This window comes from Schistocerca serialis, chromosome 1 (assembly GCF_023864345.2).
Source record: "Schistocerca serialis cubense isolate TAMUIC-IGC-003099 chromosome 1, iqSchSeri2.2, whole genome shotgun sequence".
Classification (NCBI taxonomy): domain Eukaryota; kingdom Metazoa; phylum Arthropoda; class Insecta; order Orthoptera; family Acrididae; genus Schistocerca; species Schistocerca serialis.
In genome coordinates, this window is record NC_064638.1 from 330,430,255 (window position 1) to 330,458,235 (window position 27,981).

General features: G+C 38.7%; 1 protein-coding gene across 1 annotated transcript in view; it reads left to right on the plus strand.

Annotated features, from left to right (window-relative positions):
* Positions 1-27,981, plus strand: part of LOC126469923 (protein furry) — a 1,144,124-nt gene that overhangs the window by 1,025,915 nt on the left and 90,228 nt on the right. The window contains exons 38-42 of the mRNA XM_050097322.1: positions 4,777-5,120; positions 5,201-5,398; positions 8,838-9,005; positions 23,434-23,574; positions 24,891-25,059. Of these exons, the coding sequence (XP_049953279.1) occupies positions 4,777-5,120; positions 5,201-5,398; positions 8,838-9,005; positions 23,434-23,574; positions 24,891-25,059 (1,020 nt within the window). The remainder of the gene's footprint in view (positions 1-4,776; positions 5,121-5,200; positions 5,399-8,837; positions 9,006-23,433; positions 23,575-24,890; positions 25,060-27,981) is intronic.

The window sequence follows — 27,981 nt, forward strand, 5'->3', positions numbered from 1 at the left end:
AAGGACATCACAAACATCCATGCCCGAGGCAGGATTCGAACCTGCGACCGTAGCGGTCTTGCGGTTCCAGACTGTAGTGCCTTTAACCGCACGGCCACTTCGGCCGGCACGTTATCATGATTTCATACGGGATACTCTACCTGTGCTGCTAGAACATGTGCCTTTACAAGTACGACACAACATGTGGTTCATGCACGATGGAGCTCCTGCACATTTCAGTCGAAGTGTTCATACGCTTCTCAACAACAGGTTCGGTGACCGATGGATTGGTAGAGGTGGACCAATTCCACGGCCTCCACGCTCTCCTGACCTCAACCCTCTTGACTTTCATTTATGCGGGCATTTGAAAGCTCTTGTCTACGCAACCTCAGTACCAAATGTAGAGATTCTTCGTGCTCATATTGTGGACGGCTATGATACAATACGCTATTCTCCAGAGCTGCATCAGCACATCAGGGATTCCATGCGACGGAGGGTGGATGCATGTATCCTCGCTAACGGAGGACATTTTGAACATTTCCTGTAACAAAGTGTTTGAAGTCACGCTGGTACGTTCTGTCGCTGTGTGTTTCCATTCCATGATTAATTTGATTTGAAGAGAAGTAATAAAATGAGCTCTAACGTGGAAAGTAAGCATTTCCGGACACATGTCCACATAACATATTTTCTTTCTTTGTGTGTGAGGAATGTTTCCTGAATGTTTGGCCGTACCTTTTTGTAACACCCTGTAGATAGAAGTATTAAACTTGAAATTAAATTAAATTTAAAAAGACAGGATGTAGGGTCAATTCAGCTACAAATATGTTGAGAAGGACGAGGATTTTTATGCCTTAAGAATCACCACAATATGTCCAAAAAAATTTGCTACTAAGACCAAAAATTTACAAAAAAATTTTACAACAAATGCACACTAACATAAAAAAATATGACCTTACAATATTAAAGTGAAGTAAAATTTTTGTTGTAAAATAAATTAGTAAGTCAGTTTATGATGATAATTTATTTAAAAATGAGATTAGCTAAATTATGAAATTTGATGTCATATTATGCCTGTTATTCAGGATCAAATATCAACAATATAAGGAAAAGATAGATTGCTACTCACTGTAAAGATGACATGTTGAGCTGCAGAATGGCACAACAAAAAGACAGTTACACAATTAGCTTTCAGCTAAAGCCTTCTTCAGAAAAGGATCCACACACACACACACACACACAGATATATATATATATATATATATATATATATATATATATATATATATATATATATATATATATATATATATATATATATATATATCTAAAAACAAAGATGATGTGACTTACCAAATGAAAGTGCTGGCAGGTCGACAGACACACAAACAAACACAAACATACACACAAAATTCAAGCTTTCGCAACAAACTGTTGCCTCATCAGGAAAGAGGGAAGGAGAGGGAAAGACGAAAGGAAGTGGGTTTTAAGGGAGAGGGTAAGGAGTCATTCCAATCCCGGGAGCGGAAAGACTTACCTTCTATTTGTATGTTTGTGTTACTTAACAGTGATGTTACTATAGGTTGACTACATCACGTGTCCTGTGCTCTGAATCACTACTTTTACATGCGACACAATTTTGCAAAAAACAAAAACTGAATTTCGGAAACCGTTTTTCGCTGGCGTGTTTACATGTGAAGGTCTGAAGCGGATTTGCTAGCCCAGTTAACTACAGCGTCTGGAAAACAACAGATGTAATTTATGATTTAGTCAGCACAATCGCTATTTTTCTTCTGTTGGATGAGGTGCAAACAGCTTCAGTCTAATATTTCTGCTTATCCTTCACTGTACAAAAAGCCACTCCATCAGTACTAGCTGAAATTTTTAAAAACAAAACGAAACATGACAGTCCAAGCACTTTTCAATACTGGCTGCATTTTCATGCAGTGAAAATCGATTGCAGAACTGGAAAACCAACAACCAGAAGCGTATTTCCAGAATCAATTTTGAAGTGTTTACTTGACCACCCAGGAGCGGTATTGGGAGATCGGCTTACGGAATCCAGTTTTGGGAGCCCCATGTAAACGCGATGAATATCTGCTATCATCGGCTCATGATATCACGTGACATGAGCTATGAGTGGCTTACAAAAGCGCATCGCAATCTTGATTTCAATGCTTCAGAAACTAACATTCTGTATTTTGTGATTTGACTATAATACGAAAATATGCAGCATATATGTTGCTGCAGATCAAAGACCCTTCCAAAACGCATTTTTTTTCAGGGGTTCGTTTCCTAAAGTGGCGGGAGGCTCTACGCCGGTGTACAAAATCTTAACCATTCAAAGGATTGATAAGTTTTATGATTCCGAGGAAGAGTGTTCTGTCACTTAACAAGGAAAAAGCTTATTTTCACGTGGGAGAAAGTGTATTTTTTTAATTGTGAAGTCCGGGAAAAACCCGGGATTTTTTTTTCCTTGTCTGCATATACACCTTGTTAAAATAATCTGAACCAGATGAGGGATTTGGCATGTTTGGAGGCTAGGAAGGTCTCCTCTAGATGGCACATAAACAGGTTGGCATTGGAGGGTGCCATGCAGGTGCTCGTGAATGTGCCATGGATTTGTTTGTATACCTTCCCTTCAAAGGATAAGTAGTTATTGGGATAATCTTAGTAAGGTGTATGAGGAACAAGGTAGTGGGTTTGGGGTATGAAGGATGTTGGGAAAGCTAGTATTCAAAAGCCTTAAGTCTATGGGCATGAAGGTTGTTGGTTTATAGGGAAGTGGCATCAACAGTGATGAGTAGGGGTCTACAAGATAAAGGGATGCTTATGGTGGAGAGTTGGTGAAGGAAGTGGTTGGTATCTTGAATGTGGGAGGCTAGATTATGGGCAATTGGTTGGAGATATAGGTCAGTGAGTGCCAAAATTCTTTCTGTGAGTGCACAAACCAGCTACAGTGGGGTGACCAGGATTGCTGGGATTGTGGATTTTGGATTTTGGGGAGCACGCGGAAGGTGTGTGTGCACTGGATGTCATAGGGATGAGGAGGAATATGGATTCAGGGGAGAGGTTTGGCAAGGACATATGGCATAAAGCAGTGATTGAAGGTTATCTTGGACTACTGGGTTGGGATCACTGTGACTAAAGGTCGGTGGTTTGAGGAAGGACCTGGGGAAGGATAGTGAAGCCAAGTTGGAGGTAAGGAATTACTGGAAGGTGTCTGGGGGTCACCCAAACAGTTTCTGCCCCTTATGTCCTATCATCTACTCCCTATTCTTATCCCTTCACCATCTTTGTATGCTGCCCTCTGCTAATGCACCCACTTGCCATTTCCCTTCCCTGCCTTCCCTGCTCCTCTCCTTTTATTCCCCCTCACCACTTCCTGATCCCGCAGCCTCCCGATGCTGTGCCTATTGGCATCTAGTCCCCGCACGATCCACCAGATAGCAGTCCACCTCCACTCGTCTCACCTGTGCCCTGCTATCCCTTTTCCTTTCCCACCCCATCCAGAAGGCTGCTTCCATTCTACACAATTGCATTGCACTCCGAGCTGCCAGATATGGTGGTCATGTTTGCGTGAGCTATGCTTGCGTACATGCGTACGTGTGTGTGTGTGTGTGTGTGTGTGTGTGTGTGTGTGTGTGTGTGTGTGTGTGTCTTTTTTTATGAAGAAGCCTTTGGCCAAAAGCTAGTTGTGTAACTGTCTTTTTGTTATGCCTGTCTGAAACTCAACATGTCATCTTATGGTGAGTAGCAATCTATATTTTCCTTATATTGTTGTTATTAACATTATCAGGACATACTTAACTAAGATTTTTTTACATCTTCCTTTTTACTTCAATTTATGAACTCTGACAGTCAGTATACAATGAATGCCTAGTGCAAAATTCTCCCACAAATCAGATTTATTACTTTTTGCCACCATAGTTCACACAAACAAATGAACTTGAAAGTAATTTTAATTACAAAGATAATGCTATTTTTTAAACTGTGATTTGATATTTCAAGTAACAGTATCACCAATTCACATACAATTACTCTCTCAAAGCACTAAAGATCCATGAAAACTGATGGTAGGAAAAGTAAAATTGAGAATACTGAAGACATGAATACAAGAACTTCGGTTCCAGAAACACCAAATACAGTGTTACACAAGTAGCTTGATAGATTATCAGAAAGAACTAGCTGAACAGAGTTCCCTGATGCAACAAATCCATATATCTAATACTACAGGTAGCTTGTTTGTAAGTACTAGGATGTATGGAAAAATTAATTATTTCACTGTGAATTTTTGTCTGTTTCTGCTTAAGGGTAACTTTCAAGGACATAAAAAAGCACTTTGTTCTAAATTTGTAATGTATCATCATTGTTTCCAGCTCCACAGTCATTAATTGCCAATCTGAAAGTTTAAACTCCCTTTAACTCATTACTAACATGACAGGTATTGACAATTTCTGTATATCCAGTGCCTAATGACATGCCTGCAAAGAACATCATTCAAAGTTTTTATGTTTAGTGACAATCTGGTAGTTGCAGGTGTAAAGGAAGGCAGATACTTGTATAATACAGGCAATCGTGTTTTAGTCGTACACGCACTACATTTTGCATGAGCTTTAAATCAAGGAATGTTCTGTAGCTAACAGAGATTTAGTGTAATTACTCAATAATATTGCTATTCAAATTAAATATGTTTCTGGTGTCACAAATATAGAAAGTTTAACTTGTGTCTTTGTCAATGGTTACATTTTAATGTATTTCAGTTTTTTTGTTTATTACTGATGCCTTGTAATTTTACAGATATAAGAGGTCGAGCATCATCAGAACTCGAAGCTCGCTCTGGCTGCAGCCTCAATAAATATTCCACAAACCTTTCAAGATCTCGTTCTGCTCAGTCTCTAAAGCTCCTTGGTGATACTGCTACTCAGGATGACAAGATGACCATATTGGCACAACTTTTCTGGCTTTCTGTATCTCTTTTGGAATCTGACTATGAACATGAATTTCTACTCGCTTTGCGGTTGCTAAGTCGTGTGCTCCATCGTTTACCACTAGATAGGCCAGACGCCCGTGATAAAGTTGAAAAATTGCAAGCTCAGCTCAAATGGCCTGCCTTTCCAGGAGTTCATGCTCTCTTGTTGAAGGTATATTTACACAGTTTGGGTTATATGTAAAATAATGTATATGAAAATTAAGTATGTAAGTTAATTATTCTTTCTTGCAGGGCTGCACAAACCCAAACACATATGAGCCAGTTGTGACTCTGTTGTCACAGTTTACACAGCTTTTAGATTTGCCTGTTGTTGATCCAACTCAAAGCTTAGCATTCCCTATGAATGTTATGGCCTTGTTACCATACATGTTACTGCATTATGAAGATACAAATGACTTGTGCATTAGAAGTGCAGAAAATATAGCTCAGGTAAGGGTAACAAATTCTGTATACTGTTGATCGAATTAGTGCTATTTGTGAAAATTGAAACTGATTGATTGAGTGTTAAATACAGTAAACAAAGTTTACCTTCTTTTAATTCTTGTAGTTTCCACCATAAGAACTCAAAAAAATTCAAAGAGAGAAAAATCCCATGGAATTTCACTTGTTGTCCTATACTACATTCATCAGTTTCCCAGCTTCATTCTTTATGCGTATGTGCAAAGTCTTACATGATGGAGAACCATAATATTTTATGAACTTAGGCTTTCTTTCAGAATGTTTGCTTTTACTACTCTCTCTTTCTCTAGTCATAGTCAGTGCCTGTAGCAATTTTCTGTTTTCATCTATATACCAAATATGATATCATCAGCTTGCAGGCTGTTCTCTTACCTCCATCCTCTTAAATATATAGAGCCTTCAAAAAAAATCCCATACTGTTAAAGGAGTTAAAAAAGGCCTCAGATCATATGCCCAAAAATAAATACTTGTTGAAATATCAGGTAGGTTTACGTGCATCAGTAAAGTCAGCACTCAGTGGTGTAGGTTGTCTTCCTGTCAATATTTCTTGTTCATTAGTTGTGGGTTGTGTTTGTCTCTGTTTTTTGTCCTGAGATTGTGATGTTGTTGACAACTATCTTCTACATCAGATATTTTTTACTTTCCGTGTTGACGTTATCCTGGCATCAGACAAGAATTAGTGATTCCATGGAGTCTTGTTATTCTGTGTGGGAAATGACAGATATGGTTTTCTTCTCCAGTTTAGCTGACAGCTGACAGCTACTCCAGACCGCAACAACACCATGCCACATTACAGTTCTGCCACTCGATTATAAGTCAGAGTGCTGAAGCACTAAAGTTCACAGCTTGTATTTTATTTACCGATGAGACATTATTCACACAGTGTGTTATAAAAAATTACCAAAACAACACCATGAGGCAAATGCTTCAGTAGTCATATAGTAAAGCCTTTAGGTTCACTTTAATGTCAGTGCATGGGCAGAAATTGTGAGTGACCAGTACTACCAAAACACTTGTTTTGAGACAAATAAATAGGTGCTGTTTACTACCAACTTCTGCACAACATATTACCGGTTCTATTGGAAAATGTTGCCCCTGCAGATAAGACTTATACACAACAGGGCATGCCTTATATGACAGTACCTAACACAGATGTTTAATGAGTGATACATTGGTTGAGAAGGTCCACCAGCAGTAGATTTCTGGATATTGGGGCATTTAAAAGTATTGATGTATTCCACATCCATCAGCAACATGCAAATGTTACATTATTGTGTGTTCTAGACATGTGATCTAATCTGAGGCTCACCAGGTGAGTTCACAGTAGTTCATGATTCTTTGAAGAGGAGGAGGACGACTGAAGGATGTGAGAGAATGGGTTGTAACCACCAAGAGAGAGAGGGCTGTAACGAGTCCCATATCTCAACACGTATTTGTTTCTGATCATAAATTATCAAACGTTTTGTTCTAGTTTTCAGTATTACTTCCTCCTCTAACAATATGAGACCTTTTGTTGGAACACCCTGTACAATAACATTTCAAAATGGAATGTCATCAATCAGTCAAAGATAAAAACTATTGCAGGATCTTGAAAGACAGATACTAAATGTGGTTTACATTCAAGTGTCCTGAATACAGAGGTAAGGAGAGAATGGGGGGAAATGAAATGTTACAAGTATTGTTAATATAGGAAATATTTTCATATTTTCCAGATATGACTCCACAATCTTAGTGACCTTAATGAATAATACCATCTAGATAACTTTAGGATTTTTTTTATTACATTACCTCCACAATACAGGTTTCGTCTCTTGTCATCTTTGGAAAAAATTTAGAACGTCAGAAATAAAGTTCGGAATGTGTATATCTGTATAATATGTATAAATAATATGTAGTAAATCATATGCCAAAGCAAGGGGTCATTGATTTGGAAGGAAAGCACTCATGATACTAGGTTAAGGGAATAAAGGAGAGACAAACAAGGTGTCACCACTTCGTCTGATGTCTCATAAAAATTTACAAACTAATAAATTGCTGTTAGCTGTTGGTGACCAATTCTGTGAGACATAATAATTGATTTTTTTTTTACATGTGATGCAAAATTGAATATCCAATTTACATCTATTTAAATAGTTTACTTTATTTCAATATTGTCTTACTGAAATATATTTATTTAATGGGGTGTCCATAAGAGACTGTCCCTGATATAAATTTTAATAGTATCAACAATAAATGTCATAGAGTGTTGATTCAAGGTGACATTTAAAGAGTAAGTCAAACAGCTGTAGGTGAGAACATGTGTGAATACTGATTTGTTATTTTCCTGCTTGCAGCACCATGCATGCACAATGGCAACTCCTGAATGTAAAGCATTTTGTGTTCTGCAGTTTACTAAGGGTGAATCTGTAAATTCAGTTAAACATGCATTTCATTTAAAGTTTGATTGTGGTCCCACATGTGGCAACATCATCTGCTGATGGTACAATCAATTCGATATGACTGGATATGTGTGTGAAGGGAAAAGTATGGGATGACAAAAAGTGTCTGAAGAGGATGTTGAGTGCGTTGTGGAGCATCTTACCTTTGCAGTCCTAAGAAGTCTGTTCAGAATGCAAGTCGGGAACTTCACTTCCCAAAAATGATAGTGTGGGAAGCTTTAAGAAAATGTTTACACATTCATCCATACCAGTTACAGTTGTACATGCTTTAAAATGAGTCCCCTAAATTAAACATTTTCTGTGCTGTGTCCTGAGATCAGGTGTACAAATAATGTTTTCTCTGAAGCTATCGTAACAGTGGTGGCTTATCAGGATATGTTGCAATAATGGCTCTTTTTCCCAATTAGAAAGTGAACCTGAAAATTTTGTGTGTCAGCAAGGTAGAGCCCCTCCCCATGGGCACTTTTTTTATGAGAGTGATTGAGTGTTGAACTCTCTGAATCTAGGATTGATTGTAATGGTCAGTGCAACAGAGCTCTTTTCTGCCAACCTCCATGTTCAACTGGCCTCACACAAGCATTTTTTTCCTTTGAGGCTTTATAAAAGATCATATGTATGTCTGCTACTGCTGAATGATTTGCCAGAATGGACGCACAGAACTGAGGCTGTTGTTTCGATTGCTTCAGACTTTTTAATCAAAGTGTGGGAAGAACTGGATTTTTGGTTGGATGTGTGCCATATATTAAAAATGCACATATTGAACATTTTTAAGAATAACTAGATAAGTTTACGTTCAGTTTAATGTATGATTTGTTGTAAATAGTCTAAATTAAACCATTATAATGTACCATTGAAATGGGGACATTCTTTTATGGACACCCTTAATTATGTACTAGTAAGGATTGTAGTGAGTTATATACTTAGTTAAGAAAATTTCATTGTCAAATTTATTTGTGAATTACTGTCTCCAGGTTAGCACAGAAAAAAGTAAAAAACTCGAGAATTTGGGCACTGTAATGACTCTTTATAGTCGCCGGACATTCAGCAAGGAAAGTTTTCAGTGGACAAAGTGTGTGGTCAAATACCTCTACGATACTTACGGGCATCTTAGCCTCTCTATGCTGTCATTTCTTGTTGAGGTAGGTTTTAATTGTTTTAATGCTAATGTAGGCCAGAGCTTAAGCACAGCTGAAATTACTGATTGGCCCTGCATTAACAAAATCTTTCCAAGTACACTTTTCCCTTATTGGTTGATCATATCAATTGTTTGTGACTGTTGGCTTTAAGTATTAAAGTTTCAGTAATGAATGAGAAAATAAGTTAAAACTTCATCTATTTAATTTTCAGTTATCTGACAGCTGAAAAGAATGATGATATTTATTCGACTGATTAAAACTGTATAAAATGTTATATCAAAGTCAGAAAATTAGGTGGTGAATAGATTGCTAATTTTTAACTGCTTCATTGTTTATTATTGACTGTTTGATGTTAAATGTTGAAATATTAGAATTCAAATGATTGCAGTGGTGTGGCCATATGTAAGGATTTCTTTTAAATCAGATACCAAAAAGATATTTTAGAAGTACTGTACCAGGCAAACAACCTAGAGATAGGTCTTGTGGTATTTAGAAGAAAAAAAGACATTGACAATAGGTGCACACATATTAGTTGTATGATAAGCCAACCTGAAAGGGATGCATATACAGCTGTCTCCAGCTTCATGAACGGATATTTAATGATGGTGATAATGATGATGATGATGATGATGACGATGATGACGATATATCTAATGATTAATCTACACAGATACTTATACCATTAAAAGTACTGTGGCAGTTATGTTTTTCCTTGGAAGCCCGGAAACTACCATGAAAATAAAAGACAGAAATCATAGATGAAAGGTGTCAATTGTTCACATGTCAATATTGGCAGTATCCTGTATCACAACACTGCCTTTCATCTGATACCGCCCAATAAATCTACTTGTAACAAGAACCCTCAAAATCCTGCTCCCTCATAATAATATCCAGTCACAGTGTGAGTTCCATATTACCCTTATTATGTATTAATAATTGAAGGGAGAGGCAGTAATGTGTGAAATTTAAAATTTTCACAGTGAATTGAATGTTCAAAGAAATTGCATCTGGTCATTGTCAATTATGCTCCTTGATATTTTGATTGGGCATTAGCCAGTCATCCTCAAGTGAGCCACCAGAGACTGGTGAAGATGTTCTCCCAGTCCACAGCCGGTTAGCACACTGTGAGTACTCCACACATGTGGCCAGAATCGTGGCCACAAACTGATCACATTACCTGGCAGCACCACCTTCAATGGTGGATTGTAGAACTCTGCTATCCTCAGTTTATATTTCGGAAATGCAATTGTACTTATACCTTTGTATCTGTATCATATATATGTTTGTTGACAATGTATTTGTTGACATGTTAACAATGTGACTGATTAAGTACTGTAACTAGGGGCTTTCTTTGGTATGTTCAATAACAGAGTGGTACATCATGTAAAATCATGAAACACAGTAAGATAAATAATTGTAGTTTATATTTAGGAAATGCAATTGTACTTTTATATACCCTTGTGTCTGTATCATATATATGTATTTGTTGACAACACCCTTACAATCTGTATTGTCTACAGATCGATAGAGAAATAAATAAAAAAATAAAGGTTGACATTTGCCATGGCCATCAGTGTACTCTCTCATCTTTGATTAGAGAAAATTGTGGAGATGGTAATGTTGCATGCATTATCCAACTGACAGCCACTGTGAGAATTCATCAAATTTTCTGCCATATGTATTTCCACAGATTCTTTAATAACAGAGTCCCAAAAAAAAGTTGCTGTGGGCAAAATTGTTGTTTCAGCATACTCCATTGAATGTCAGCATGAGCTGTTATGTCAACAAAAATAACCAATTTTTGAAAATATAATGTGATTGGATAGATAAAAAATCAACTCACCAGGAAGCGGCAGGAGAAAACTCCCAGGTGGGATGAGAAGGAAAGACTGGTTGTTGGATTTGCTCATTTTCATCCCATCCATTAAGTCTTCCCTGACACAGGGTCCCCCTCCCCCCCTCCCCCTCTTCCTTCCACCTGTGGGTCCAGGGGTTAGAATAGGCCCAAGGTATTCCTGCCTGTTGTAAGAGGTGACACTTTTCAGTCCTGTAAGTTCAGGTCCCATTTTACGGTCTGACCTGCCACTTTCCAAACTCTACAGAAGTGCGGGCCATATGGGGAAGGACGCCTTACATGGTGTATGAGTTATCCATAGTGCCCTTAGATTTGATCTCCTGAACCTCTTGTCATGGCTTTGCATCTACAGCTGCAATTCAACTATTTGGGCGAGGACACTTTCCAAGGTATGTCATCATCTTCGGTTGCCTCCTGTCCTCTTTCACACCTATGACAATATTGGATTTCTCTGTGTCCAATATCCAGCACGGTAGCCAGTCCATTGTGGTGGGGCTATCATGTACCCATTTGGTGGTAGCCCCCTGACAACACAGGGATCCCACTGCTGCTGCCTGAGCTGTAAACTCCTCACATATGCCAAGGAGTAGATGCCTGTCCTCCTTGGGCATCAGGAATCCGAGCAGCAGCCATCATGCCAGGTGGCCCTTGCTGTGGCTGGGTGGCACCCGTGGGTAGATCCCCTGTTCGGAGTGGGTGGCATCAGGGCGGATGACCCACAATGAAGTGGACTAAATCATTTCTTGCTGATGACCGTACGGTGCCAGCAGTCTCTAAGAGGGGCAAGGTCGAGTACAATGCTGACAGATATGACGGTAAATCGTTTCCCACCCTTGCTACACATTGGAGAAACATAGGGCTACAGAAAGAACAGAGCCATATTCGCCTCGGTATTTAGTCTGTAGCTGAATGGACAGGAACTCCTTTCTACCTATGAAGCTTCAATTTTTTGTTGAACATCTTGAGGATAAGTTTGGGGAAGTGACTGCACTGTCCAAGGTGAGAAGCAGTGCAGTCTTAATTCAGACAGCATACCCAGCCCAGTCGTGGGCGTTACTCACTTGTGACCAGCTGGGTGATATTCCTGTTTCCATCACTCACCATAAAAGCCTGGACATGGTCCAGGGGATTATTTTCCATCAAGACTGTGGATGTCCACCACATCGAGATACTCAATGTGTGCCTCCTCCCACTTGTATCAACTGTGGAGAGTAGCACTCCCCCTGCTCGCGAGACTGCGCAGTACTGTAAAAGGAGCGGAAAATCATGGGTTACAAGACCCTGGTCCGGTTGACTTACCAAGAGGCTAAACATAAATTTGAACAATTATACCCCATTCAGTTGACATCCACATATGCTGCAGCTACATTACCATCGCCGTCACAAGTACCAGTCATATCACACTCTGTGTCACGAACAGTGGGCCCTCCCGGCCTCCAGAGTACATTCGCCCCCTTGGTGGTAGGGGGAAAATCTCCTTCCATTGCTCCCAAAGTACCTACTTCAGGAGCAAGGGCCCCCCCCCCCCCAAATGCAGGGGGACATCAATCCTCTCCCCCCTGCTGGAGAAGCAATTGTCTCCTCCAGCTCCTCTTGTGCAGAAGGGGTCCCTTAGGACCCTCTCTCCCAAGGTCTCCACTAATGCCACAGCAGACACTTGCTAGTGGCTAAAGGAGCCAAGAGCTGCTGGATGAAGAGCTTCACGGTCTTCCTCCATGCCTGAAGCTACTTCAGATAAGTCCTCCCAGCAAGCCCCTAAAGAGAAGCGAGAGGGCAAGCAAACAAAGAAGTCTGCTAAGAAAAAGGACCCTCTGGTGGCCGTAACACCACCATTCCCTATCAGTTCTGCTCCTGAGGATGAGATGGAGATCTTAGCATCCCCTGAGGACCTGGATCTCCCTGATGCCTCATCCACAATAGGAATGAACACAAATACTCAGTCAGTGGCAGCAGGTGACCCTGACGCGTAACTTGCCTCCTTGTGTGCTTCATGCCTTCCCACCCTCATGATAATGTCATCCTCTAGTGGAATTGCTGTGGTTTTTTCCACCACCTGGCTGAGCTATGGCAAGTCTTAAACTTTACACCTGCTTTCTGCATTGCCCTCCAGGAAACCTGGTTCCCAGAAATGTGGACCCCAGCCCTCTGCGGCTGTAGGGGATATTACAAGAACCATAGCGACTATAATAGAGTGTCAGGCGGAGTTTTTGTCTATGTCCTGAACTCAGTATGCATTGAACCTGTGCCCCTTCAAACCCCTCTTGAAGCTGTGGCTGTCAGGATAAGGACGACGCAAGAAATAACTGTCTGCAACGTATATCTCCTCCGGATGCTGCAGTACCCCTGAACACATTGGCTGCACTGATTCATCAACTCCCTAAACCTCTCCTACTTTTGGGAGATTTTAATGCCCATAACCCCATGTTGGGTGACACCGTGCTTACTGGCTGAGGCAGAGATGTCGAAACTTTACTGTCTCAACTTGACCTCGACCTCTGCCTCTTAAATACTGGGGCCCCCACACATTTGAGTGAAGTTCATGGCACTTACTCGGCCATTGATTTATCCTTCTGCAGCCCAAGACTTCTCCCATCTGTCCACTGGAGAGCCCACTTGTGTGGTAGTGACCACTTTCCCATCTTCCTGCCACTCCCCCAGCCCCATTCCTCCAGACGTCTACCAAGATGGGTTTTCAACAAGGCAGACTGGGGAGCTTTCACCTCTGCTGTCACCGTTGAAGCTCCCCCACATGGTACCATTGATGTGGTAGTTGAGCAGGTCACTAGATCGATCGTTTCTGCAGCGGAAAATGTAATCCCTTGTACTTAAGGGTGTCCACGGCGAAAGTCAGTACCTTGGTGGTCGCCGGAAATTGCTGAGGCCCTTAAAGAGCTTCAGCGAGTTCTTCAGTGACATAAGTGGCATCCTTCCCTAGAGCACCTAATAGCTTATAAATGGCTCCGTGGCTGTGTTCACCAGCTTATAAAATGACAGAAACAGGAATGTTAGGAAAGGTACATCTCAACTATCGGGTGCCATACGTCACCTTCCCAGGTCTGGACAAAGATCAGATGTCTTTGTGGGTACCAGACCATGACAGGTGTCACTGGCATTAACGTCAATGGAGTGTTATCTACTAACTCAAACGCAATTGCCAAGCACTTTGCTGAACACTATGCTTGAGCCTCCGCATCAGAGAATTATCCCCGAGCATTTCGCACCCTCAAACGGAGGATGGAAAGGAAAGCCCTCTCATTCACTGAACATCACAGTGAACCCTATAGTGGTCCATGTACAGAGTGGGAGTTCCTCAGCATCCTTGCACATTGCCCAACACAGCTCCTGGGCCAGATCTGATCCATAGTCAAATGATCAAACATCTCTCATCCACCTACAAGCGACATCTCCTCGTCGTCTTCAACTCAATCTGGTGTGATGGCATCTTTCCATCGCAATGATGAGAGAGCACCATCATTCCAGTGTTCAAACCCAGCAAATACCCTCTTGATGTGGATAGCTATCAGTCCATCAGCCTCACCAACGTTCTGTGTAAGCTGTTAGAATGTATAGTAAGTCGGCAGTTGTGTTGGGTCCTGGAGTTATGTGGCCTAATGGCTCCATGCCAGGGCGGTTTCCACCAAGGTCGCTCTACCAACGATAATCTACTTTCCCTCAAGTCTACCATCCGAACAGTCTTTTCCAGATGCCAACACCTGGTAGCCATCTTTTTTGATGTATGAAAAACTTATGACACGACCTGGCGACATCATATCCTTGCCACATTATATGAGTGCAGTTTCCGGGGCCCGCTCCTGATTTTTATCCAAAGTTTCCTATCGCTCTGTACTTTCCATGGCCAAGTTGGTGCCTCCCATAATTCCCCCCATATCCAGGAGAATGAGGTCCCGCAGGGATCTGTATTGAGTGTGTTGCTATTTTAGTGGCCATTAACAACCTAGCAGCAGCTGTTGGCCCATCCGTCTCACCTTCTCTATATGCAGACAACTTCTGCATTTCATACTGCTCCTCCAGCACTGGTGTTGCTGAGCAGCACCTACAGGGAGCCATCCACAATGTGCAGTTATGGGCTCTAGCCCACGGCTTCCAGTTTTCAGCTGCAAAGTCATGTGTCATGCACTACGTCGGCATCGTACCATTCATCCAGAACCAGAACTTTACCTTAATGATGATCCACTCACTGTAGTGGACTGGATTTCGATGCTCAATTGACATGGCTTCCTCATCTTCGTCAGCTGAAGTGGAAGTGCTGGTAGCACCTCAATGCCCTTCGCTGCCTGAGCAGCACTAACTGGGGTGCAGATTGCTCTACATTACTGCAGCTCTACAGAGCCCTTGTTCAATCCCGCCTTGACTATAAGAGTCTGGTTTATGGTTCAGCGGCGTCCTCAGCATTGAGTTTACTCAACCCAGTGCACCAATATGGCGTTCGTCTTGCAACGGGAGCTTTTAGGACGAGTCCAGTGACCAGCATCCTGTTGGAGGCCAGAGTCCCTCCATTGAAGGTTAGGAGGCATGCACAACTGCTCGCCAGCTATGTTGCACACATTTGTAGTTCTCCTGAGCATCCAAATTAACATCTCCTTTTCCTACCCACGGCGGTTAATCTCCATCTGTAGACAATAAATATTGTATGGATGTTGTCCAAATATGTATATAAATTTTATGTGAAATCATTATAAGGAAATGGAACATACAATTACAGAGTGTTCAGAAATTCCTGTTAATACTTCTATGACATGTAGAGGGGAGCAAGCACATAATATTTTGAATAGGAACCCATATCCAGAAATGTACTATTTCCGTTATGTGATGGTTTCAGTTCAGATATTTGACTCGTGCACTTCTGCTTGAGGAATTGAATTAGGCAAGATGCAGTACAAGTATTAGGTAGTAGTTCAAAAGGAAACATAATTAAACATCCGTTTATCACTTGAGCACATTTGTTCTATTAACACTAAGACACTGTGTGTTCCAAAACAAAAAAACAACGAAGCATACTGTACATACAGATCAACACTGATGCATTACGGTGTCTCAATGTGGTGACCACCAACATTGTTACAGACATTTCACCTATGAAGCATGTTCTGATATGCACTCTCCACCCCATCTAGTGTCTCTTCAATTTCTAGTGCAATGGGTAGGTCTTGTACCAACAGATCTTCCTCTGTCTCTTCAGTGTTAAAACAAATAAGTGTGCTTAAGTGACAAATGGATATTTTGTTGTGTTTCCTTTTGAATTGTTACCTAATAACAGCACACTGTGTCATTCCTAATTCAATTCCTCAAGCAGAAATGGACAAGTTAAACATATGAATTGAAACTGTCATGGAACGGAGATGGTTTCATTTCCGGACATGGGTTTCTATTCAAAATATTATGTACTCACTTCCTTCTAAAATCCCTAGAAGTTTGTAATGGGAATTTCTGAACAACCTGTATATACATAACATTATACAAATTTATATACATATATCCTCGTGTTGTTATAAATTCATACTCTGTTTTCCATAGACCCATACTTTTGTTCTCCCTAACCAGTAAATCCTTTCAACAATTATTCAGCAAAGATTTTACCTCAGACAACAGCTCTCTGTTAGATATGTAAATGTAAAGGGATGAAAGACAGTTTTTTAGTTTTGACTTAATATGAACATTATCAGAAAAATGTTGTTGGCCAACTTAGTTACTTACCTAGTAAAACCATTGTGTGAGAAGAAATTTTTTAAGTTCTGCTTTAAATTCCTTTCTTCCCCTAACTTTCTATGCAGACTGGGAGTCTGTTCTAAAGTTCAATACCAATATGGCTCACATTCGTCTGTGTGAGAAACTGAAAGGAGACAAAGCATACCATTGTGACACATCTCAGGTACAGGTGTTTGCAGTAATTCTGAAGCAGGTTGAATTTTGTTTATTTGTTGGTTTTATTACTTTGTCTTTAAAATTGAACTTTTCATCAACATAAATCCCCAGCAGTATTGTAGATGCTACTCTGTCTATGGGTTTTTTACCGAACACCCGATTTAGATTTAAATTTTTACTTATTTTCGTAAATTCCATGTAATTTGTTGTATCTACATTTAATGTGAACTTGTTTGCCTTGAACCAAGAGTGGACGTACTTGAGGACTTGATCAGTAGTTGTAAGCAGCAATTGCTTCAGCGAACTTATTATCACACTAGTATCATTTGAGAATAGCAGGATATTGGTTCCACTATTTAAGGTGTGGATTTCATTTGTATGGATAAGAATTAAAATGGGACCTAGCATACTGCCTTGTTGTACTCCTATTTCCATTTATTTGTTTAATTATTTATTTAATCATTCACTCATTGATACTCCTTGTTGTATGTATTGTTTCTCTTTTATGGTGCCTCCTTGCAAGAAGTACACATTTCTCATTCCCACATATGTTCATGGAAACTGTTGACTCTTATTTCCATACATATTTTCTTCTATTACAGCCACAGAGACTCAAAATAGTTGGAGTTGCTAGAAAAACACCTTAACCAACATTTTAAAATGTAGTAAAAAACAGTAACTATATCTTCTATGGAAACGTCTTTATTGACCATTCTACTCACATCAACCATGGCATGCCACATCAATGATTTTTTAGCATCTGTCAGTGTGCTACACAGCTGTGCAAAAAGTTCTTAGGTTTGATGTAATTGGTGAAGTCTTGACTCAATGTTTTCCAGCAACACAGTAAGGAAATACCTACCCTTAACAGTATCTTCAAAGAATGTCCCCATAATTTCTTTTCTCAAACCATTAACACTAAATTAATTGCTTGCTCTGTTACAGCATGGAGTGCTGAAGTCTGTCCTCCATGTTTTATATCTCAGTGTTGTCTTTTTAAATACAATTATGTTGCTCATATCAAAACATATGATTAAGAGCCATTTTGTCAACATCGATTTCTCCATTACTGGATGCAAAATTAATTATAAGTAGTAGGATGACCGCAAATCTCACACACATCCAACATTGCCCTTATAGTGTCCAGTAGAAATGGTGATGCCCAATTCTTGTATCCATAGTCAACATTCTTAGTGTTCAAACATTAGTCTGGAGGTTTATAAAATACACGATACAGAAAATAATATTGTTACACATCACACATGCATATACATGTCTAAAATATTTGACTTTGCGTTTCATTACTCCATTCATTTTCTTAAACATTCAAATGCAACATTAGACCAAGAAGTAGAATTGTCCTCCTACATGTCTGCAGGTGTAATCATTACTTACCATGTTTGCTATCTTAACAAATGTTGAAACAATTGAATTTCCTTTATTTATTACAAGGTACAGAAATTTTTACACCAAACTTTCTTGGTTACATTCTTCGTGTTGGAAAACAAAGCAGATGTAAAAGTGATGTTGAAGAACAATATACAGACCAAAATAGTCTCTTGATCAGAAAAATGCTTTCACAAGATTATATTGCCATTGATGATGAATATCATCCTTGTGCTGTTAGTCTCAAATAAAAGTCATGACTCTCCTTGAAAAAAGGACTTCTAAAATGAAAAAGTACATTCCACATTACATGTTGGCATGCTTACATATTTAAATGGAGCCAGCTGTTTCACTGTGAATTCATCAGGAAGCAGTACAGAAATGTCACCACTCAAAGTAGCAGCAACAGCAAACAAAGTTTGAAAACCATAGTTTCATTTAAATAGAAAACCCACTATTTGTAAAATTGTGTTGGCTTTACTTCAGCATACTTTTATGAGCACTGGAAAGACATTACAAATCTTGCATACTGCGTTAGTCAAAAGCAAAGGAGAAGTTTCTAAAGTTTTTGTCACCTACACTAAAAATGTGAAATTTGATTTTGTGATTTAAAATTTGTGTTTGGATGCAAATCCCACAAAACACTGTTTAGAGAAGCATTCTGTATGGCATAAAAATGACTTGTATATTGTCACCATAAAATTAAATTGCATGTAACCGTCACAATGATGTGACAAGTGTCTTGGGGCCAGGTAGCAGACCAAGTACAATCTCTAGCTCATGTTTCTCACAGAAAAACTCATGTAAGTGTAAGTTTTTGTGTCATTAACTGTCAAGATCATGTTGCCACTGTGTGGCTGTTTGTCAAGTGAGACTCACAAGGAAATATCCCTGCTCTCAGCTATAAAGCACATTGTATAATTGCTCCTGTGAGCCCTTGCAATAGACTTTGAATTGCTGCATTAAATAGCGTGTCACAAATACTAGGGAAGCCCACCATCCCACTCACTTTTTTTTCTTTTCTGTCCCCCTCCACAAGTCCTGTTGCACCAAGGACTCAGATCTACAATAGAAATTATGGTCTGTGTGGTCTGTAACATGTATGGTTGAAGACTAACCAGTAGAAAATATTTCTCACATAAATAATCTATTGGAATATTTATCATAAGCATAGGTTGGTCACTATTGTTGGCAATGTACTTATTGCTGTAAGGAACTCAATCATATCTAGCAAGGTTATCATGGATTCCGATTGTGAATTAATCTGAGTAAAGTTAAGCATCAAAGGTCAGTCAAAAGTGGTAATCAGATGCTGTTATAGACTATCGGGGTCATGAACTGTAGTGATGGAGAGCTTCAGAAAGAACTTGCAGAATGTTTTTAATAATTTTCCTGTTCATTTCATTGTAATAAAGGGTGACTTCGCCGTGCCAGATATGGCTTGGGAGAGTCGTGCTGTCAAAACTGATGCCAGAGACAGGGATTCGCGTGACATTTTTCTGAATGTCTTGTCCAAAAATTACTTCAAGCAGATAATAAAGAGAACCAACTCATGAAGTACCATCTTGGAGCTCCTAGCAACAAATAGATCTGAACTTGCTGCATCAGTTAACATAGATGCGGATATCAGTAATCACAAGGCTGTGATAGCAACTATGACTATGGATATTTCAAGAAATGTTAAGAAAGGTAGTATAATACTTTTGCCTAGCAAATTGCAGAGTACCTGAGTAGTCAGCATCAAATATTTGGTGCTGATGATGTGGAGCACAAGTGAAAAAAATTCGAAAGAATCCTTCAATATGACTTAGACAAGTTTGTTCCAAGGAAGATCTTGAATGGATGGGAAACACCCACCATGGTTTAATAGCCATGTTAGACAACTTTTAAGTAAACAAAGAGAGCTTCATCACAGATTCAAGAGAAGTCAAAACCTAGCCGGGGGAGGGGGGGGGGGGGGGGGGGGGGAAGAAGAGGGCTGAACAAAGTGAAAATGAGCATAAGGAGAGCAATGAGACAAGCATTGAATGACTTTGAAAGTAAAATTTTGTCAACCGATCTGACAATAAACCCTAAGATGTTATGGACTTACATAAAATCAGTAAGCAGTTTTAAATCACCTATTCAGTAACCTAGTGACCTTACTGGCACTGAAATGGAAGATAATAGAGAGAAGACCAAAATGCTGAATTCAGTCTTCCAAAATTGGTTCACTTCATAAGATCGCAATACAGTCTCTCCTTCAATCATCGTATGAACATCAAAGTAGCAGATATTGAGATACTGATCGCAGAATAGAGAAGCAGCTACAATTGCTTAGCAACAGAAAGGCATCAGGACCATATATGACACCAGCATGATTCTACAAATGTTATGTGAAAAAACTTGCTCCTCTTCTCCTTATCGTAAGTTGCTGTAGCAATGAAGAGTATCTAGTTATTGGAAAAAAGTGCATGTCATTCCTGTTGTCAAGAGGGGTCATAGGACAAAGGCACACAGTTAATAAGCCTGTATCATTCACAGCAATCTGTTTTAGTTATTTATTTCCAGCATGCTGGATGGCAATGAGGCAGCAGCTTCCGTGCATTTTTGATGGTATTTAGAATTTTGTTGTAAATATCGCAGAATTATGGAACATGTTTTATGCTCAAGGATTATGACCTTTTGGAGAACAAAAATCTCCTCTATACAAATAAACATGGTTTCTGCAAACCGAGATCCTGTGAAACTCTTCTCTCTCTGTTCCTCCATGAGATCCGTAACACCATAGACAATGGTGTCCAATGTACAAAATGGTGTCCAGGTTGATGCCATATTTTGTGACTACAGAAAGATATGTGACACCATCTCAGACTGCTGTTTAGTGAAAAAAAATGGAGTTTACTGAGTATTGGGCCAGATTTGTGACTGGATTCAAAATTTCCTTGCAGACAGAACTCAACACATTGCTCTTAATGGGACAAAATCGACAGATGTAAAGGTAATTTCCGAAGTACTTCAGGAAAATGTGATAGGACCTTTGCTGTTTACAATGAATATAAATGATCTGGTAGAATGTGTCGTAAGTTTGTTAAGGCTATTCACAGATGATGATGTTGCCTATAAGAAATTAGCAAAGCCAGAGTTGCAGAATGACCTACAGAGGATTGATGAATGTTGCAGACTCTGGCAGCTGATCCTGAACATCAATAAATGCAACATATTGCACATAAAGAGGCAAATAAATCCACTTCTGTACTACTACACTACTGATGACAACTTTTAGGAAACCGTATCTATTGTAAAATATCCAGGAGTAGCTATCCAGAGCAACATTAAGTGGAATATACCACATAAAACAAATAGCAGGAAAAGTAGTTGCTAGATTGAGATTCATAGGAAGAATCTTAAGGAAATGTGACTTCACCAAGAAAGAAGTGGCTTACAAGGCACTTATTTGATTCTTGAGTGTTGTTCATCAACCTGGGATGCTTACTAGGCATGAATGATAGAAAAGATAGAGAAGATCCAATGAAGAGTGGGTGGATTTTGTCACTGGATCATTTGGTTGGCACGAGAGTGTTACAGAAATTCTCAACAACACCAGTGCAGATGCTACAAGAGAGCCATTGTACTTCACTGAAATATTTACTGTTGAAATTTCCAGAGAGTACTTTCCAAGAAGAGTCGAACAACATATTACTTTCTCCCACATACATCTCCCAAAATGACCACAATGAGAAAATGTGAGAAATGAAAGCCAACATATTCTTCCCCTGCACCATTCGTGAGTGGAAAAGGGAAGTGACTGATCAGTTAGTGGTAACAGAAGTACTGTCCACCACGCACTGATCAATTTTATAAAAAGGAAAAAAAGATATCTAACTTTATTTGCTGATAAATACTCTCGCAAGTTTCCAAAATGCACAATCAGTGCACATACCAGTACTCAGAGATGAGGTACGCATGTACTTAAAAATTTATAAGTACATAGAATCGCTGACCTAGTAATTCTGTAAGTTAGGCAATGCCGCTGAGTGTACTACTACACAAAGAATAATCCAAGACAGTTCTTGGCCTATTATTTGTAGTCCAGTCAAAATATCTATTGAAGTGAAAGCAGTAAGGACTGAGGATGGGACTATTATCAAAAATTGTTCTAGTCGTTGGCAAACAGTACAGTGTTTTCACTAGAAGAGATATTATTATTATTATTATTATTATTATTATTATTATTATTCAACCTGTAACCACTCTTCAAAATTTCGTTTGTTAGGAAAGTCACATCACTGGCAGGTGAAATTAACGTATGAGTAAGGGAGACTAGAAATGGATGTTGTTAGTGGATTCTAATGTTTTATAGTGTCACTCTCTTCTCCTGATGAATCTGTGCTATATTCCACTGAACTGTTCACAGCACTCAGTCAGTGATTTAGTAATTTGCATTTAATATTTAGTACATGAATGGACCAAGTCTGGTTATACTGTAGATGACTGCTTGTGGATGCAGAGATTCTTTGTGTGTGCTGTAAATAATATGTATAATATCATGGCACAGGAGCTCACACATGGAATACAAATAATGGTAGGAGTAAACATAACCACTAAACATACACTTGAAGTGTTGAGTAGTTAACAAGCACATAAACAATGTTAAAATATCACAAAGTTTCCAGACAGTGTTCTGCCTTGGAGCTAAAACACACACACACACACACACACACACACACACACACACACACACACACAGAGAGAGAGAGAGAGAGAGAGAGAGAGAGAGAGAGAGAGAAGTTGTGGTGAGTGGAGTTGGTGCGAGGAATGAGAATGAAGTAAAAGGAAGATAGACTCAAGGAAATACGATAGAAATTTGGCACCAGTTAGTCCATGCTGCAGCACTGGGACAATGTAGTGTGTGTGTGTGTGTGTGTGTGTGTGTGTGTGTGTGTGTTTAGTCTGTTATCTCTGAGAAAGGATATTGGGCTGAATGTTTAATAATGATCTCAGTCATACAGTGAGTGGTTACATTTACTCTGTTCATTATTGGAATGTGGCTTCATTTCATTTTCTCTTTGTCATGTTGTCTCTCTTTATTTAGGCTTATGCAACTTACACTACATTTCACCTTGTTTTACTACTTCCTGTTTTATCTTTGAGCCCAAAAGAAATTATATTTAGTAGCACAGAAATGCAGTACAGTAATGCCAAATGTGACTGCCGAAAGCTTTTACTTCATGCAATTTGTTTCCATTTATGACTTTCTCTTTTATTGTTATTGAAGAGACATTTTTATGTATTTCATTATCTTATCTGTTTTCATGTAATTCTTAGGTACTGGAAAAAGGACCAGCTATTATACAGTTACCTATATTAGGTATTATTCACTGCATGCTGCATTATGTGGATTTAGCATCAGCTGCTGTGCAGCTAATTAATGCTGACCTGCTAAGAGTAATTGCAAAGTATATAGAGGTAAGAAATTCCTCATATATAATAATTTTGTAGGTTATCTCTTTAAACCAACTTTTTGATACAATCACTTTTTAAAATTGAGATGGGTGTAATAGTTTATTACAACTTTCACACACACACACACACACACACACACACACACACACACACACACACACACATTCTCCTTTTTTATTTAGTGGTTTGGAGCAGTTTTTGTTCTTATAACCAACCAAGTGTCAGTGGATAACCGGTTGAAAAGATTAATGCCAATAGCATAAAAAAATTACCAAGAGTCAAAATGAATTTTTTTTTTTAAGAAAGTAGTGCAGATATAGATAAACAAAATGCCCAATGATGATTGTACTTAAAATACCATAAAAAGTCTAGTATAATCAATCATTTGCCAGGGAGAGAGCAAACATTCCCATAAGCTGTAGCCCACTGTTTTTGAGAATTATGTCTGAAAATAAGTTTTGTCCAATTCAGCTGCATCCTAAATCTCCAAACCAAGTTTTCAATGCTATAAACTTCCTTAAAAATAAATGTTTTAGTGTTTATGTTGAAGTTAATAGTAAACTATCAGATGCTATACACCTGAGCTTCACCAATATAATATTACTGCCAGCAAATGAATCTCTCCATTGTTATATTTTTCGAGACCGGCTTATTTTTGTGTTGTCGTCAAGACCACTTTACAAGAAAGGAGACGAAGCAATAATATAGAAAAACTGATGGAAACTTCCAACCAGAACAAAGAACATCTCTCAAAACCATACACAAAAATGATAGTATACATGCAAATAATATGTTTTGGAAAACAATGAGTAATTGACCCACAGCCAATGTTAGCACTCCTTTTTTTTATTTCTTTATTCACATAACTAGTTTTGAGATATTCAGTCGGGCCAATCTTATAATGTGACAATATCTCAGAATTGGCCATGTGAATAAGATAAGTCAGGAGAAGACCTATGGAAGAAATGTGTCTGATGTTCCTGACCTGAATGGTACTCATGCACACCTGTTATTATATTAAAAATTCAACTTACATTATGTAAAGTTTGTTTTTGAGTTTCCTTATTAGGTCTTACTCTGACAAATGTTATTAACTACATAGGTGCAAAATTCAGGAATACTCACACATCAAACTTTCTCAACTTTGCAGACAAATATTTTCAGAAAACAGAAAAATGATTTTGTACAACACTTTACACTTGCATTGCCTGTGTGTGTAACTTTCCAGCTGTAACATTTGAAAACAAACATTTCGTAGAATTTGACATCATATATTTGCTAGTAATTACATGTTGAATATCCTTTTTTGGTTTTACCAGGGTCCTCACTATAAGGAAGCACTCAAGATTCTCAAGTTGGTTGTCACACGTTCCTCAACACTTGTTGCACCTCCTACAGCTCTGCATCCTCCTCACTGGGAAAATAGTGCTAATTCACCACACCCTTCTTTTGCAGACGGCGAAATATTCACAAAAAAAGAACTGCCAGGTAATGTGATTTTTAAGTAAATAGTTCAAGAAACAGTGCAGGCTATATTATGTCAGCTTGTTTGTAAGTAATTCCCATGTTCCTTGACATGAGATTTCACTTAATGTACCTACTGTTTTACACAAATAGTAACAGAGATAAATGTGAAAATACAAGTATAACTTTAGATACATAGAGGTAAAACACAACCATAAAACAACAGAAAGACCCCTCAAGTGCATTTAATGCAGTTTTAACAAACTAGCTTCATTGCTAAAAAAAGTTATATGCAGCATAAGTGAAAGTACTCAGTGACAGGCACTGGCACACTGAACACAGAGAGAAGTGAGTAATCAGATGGACAGACTAAGAAAGCAGCAAACTTGAGCTAGTAAATCAACCAGTTGAATCTATAGATATCATTCCAGAAGTAGTATTGGATTAGAGCTTTGTACTTAATAGAAAATCAGACTGTAATATAATGATGTATATGCAGATAACACCTGTAACAACCATAAGGAAAGGACAGATTGCTACTCATCACATAGAGAAGGCACTGTGTCACAGAGAGGCACAATAAAACACAATGTTAAAAATATTCAGCTTTTGGACTAAGTCCTTCATCAGAAGTAAAAAAAACATGCACGCATTCTTACGAGCACAACTCTCACACCCACATAGCCACTGTCGTCTTCAGGTTCAAAGGCTGGGTCTCAGTGTCTGGAGATGAATACTCATTTGTGATAAAAACTTAGCATAAAATGATTTCCTTAATTTTGGGGATGCAAACGTGGACACTGTTGATGGATCTAAGTAAATGCATTAGATTGTTCCTTACAAAATAGAAATAATGGACAGGGTCTCACTGTATGAATAAATGGTAAAATAGGAAATTGGGGTGGTGTATTTGTTGCAGTAGACAAGAAACTCAATTCCACCAAGCTAGAGATTGAAGATACATGTGAGACTGTTTGGACAAGGCTAAGTATCAAGGGTGGGCATGAAATGATAGTTGAATCCTTCTGTCGCCCACGAGACTCATCTCCTGAAGTAACCGAAAACTTTAAAGAAAACCTCAGTTCACTTTTACATAAATTCCCCAGTCATACTGTAATCATCAGTGGAGATTTTAATAATCCAACAGTCAATTGGGAAAATTACAGATTTGTTAGTGGTGAGTGTGATAAGATATCTTGTGAAACATTATTGAATGCCCTCTCTGAAAACTACCTAGAACAGGTAGTTCAGAACCCCATTCATGATGGAAACATACTGGATCTAAGGGCAATTAAGAGACTTGACCTCTTTGAGGATGTCCACATCAACACTCGTATCAGTGATCCTGACACTGTTATGGCAAGAATGATTACCAAAGTACAAAGGACAACTAAAATAAGCAGAAAGATATAAATGTTCAGTAAACTACATAAAAAATCAGTAGAGTCATAGAAATATCATTGAGGAATTTGAAACTTTCAGCACAGAGCAGGAGCATGTAGAGGAACTACGGCTCTAGTTTAAAGGAATAATTGACCATGCACTGGATGGATATGTACCCAGCAGTACAATTCATAATGGGAGCGATGCCCCACAGTATACAGTCACTGTAAAGAAACTTTCATAGAAACAGAGATTACTGCATAATAGGTGTAAAACAAAGCATAGGGTTATAGATAGAGAGATGCTGAATGAAATGTGTTTGGCTGTCAAGAGAGGAATGCATGTATTATCCTTCAGTGGTTAGCATAGCAGAATATTGTCAAATAATCTTTCATAAAACCCAAAGACATTGTGATTGTATGGAAAGGCTATTAGTGGCACCAAAGTTAGTGTCCAGTCCCTAGCAAATGAGACAGAAACTGAAATTGACGGTAGTAAAGTGAAGTCTAAAATGCTTAACTCCACTTTCAAATGCTCATTTTATTATTATTAACTTGATTGGCCACATTGGACCACTTGAGTCATTCCATGTTCACTTTCTCTTTGAAGATTGGAATACTTGCTTCTTGCACTCAGCCCAGAACTTTTTCATTTGTTCGGAATCTGGGTCAGTCTCACAATAGACAGTTTCATTAGGGAGTTTTCTCCAGACTCTATCAACCTGGTATTTTTTATTGACGCATGTTCTGTTAATTCTTCATTCAGTCTTGAGGAGTTGATCGGTTCTTCATTCATTTTTAATTTGGAACAGAGTTTCACAAGCATAAGTTGCTTCCAGGAGAGTTACAGTTTTATAATGTTGGATCTTAGTGTCTGTTGACTGGCATTTCTTATTATATGTTGACCAGGTTAGAAATTGTGCTTTTTTTCATTTTGTTGGTTGTATTTATCCATGTTGCTTTCTCACCCAAGTTGTGCAAAATAATTTCTCCAAGATATTTAAATTGTAGAACTATGTTAATTGCTTGATCATTTATGAAGATTTTATCTATGCAAAGAGGTTTCATGGGCACGATTTCAGTTTTCTAAAAGGATATTTCTAATCCTATTTTTGAAGCAATTTTCTGGAGACTTGTGATCTGAGCACAAACGTCTTCCATGCCAAAGGCTAAGAGAGCTAAATCATCAGCAAACCCAAGGCAGTTTGCTCTTATTGCTGGTTTTCCTCCAATTTTGATTTTACATGGATTTTCTTTTTGCCAGATTGTCATGATGTAACCGAGGGCCACATTGAAAAGAAGAAAAGGGGACAACCCATCACCTTGTCTGAGTCCTGTTTTTATTGTGAAAGCTTTTGACATTTCTCCTCTAAACTTGACCTTTGAATTTGTTTAAGTTAAAGTTAGTTACATGAGTCTTATCAGTTTAGGATGGAGGCCATATGATCCAAGGATTTTTAGAAGTGTGGCTCTATGAACACTATCATACGCTTTTTTTAAATCTATGAATGAGATGAATAACTGTTTGTTTCTATACTTGTGATACTCCATTCCTAGTTATAGG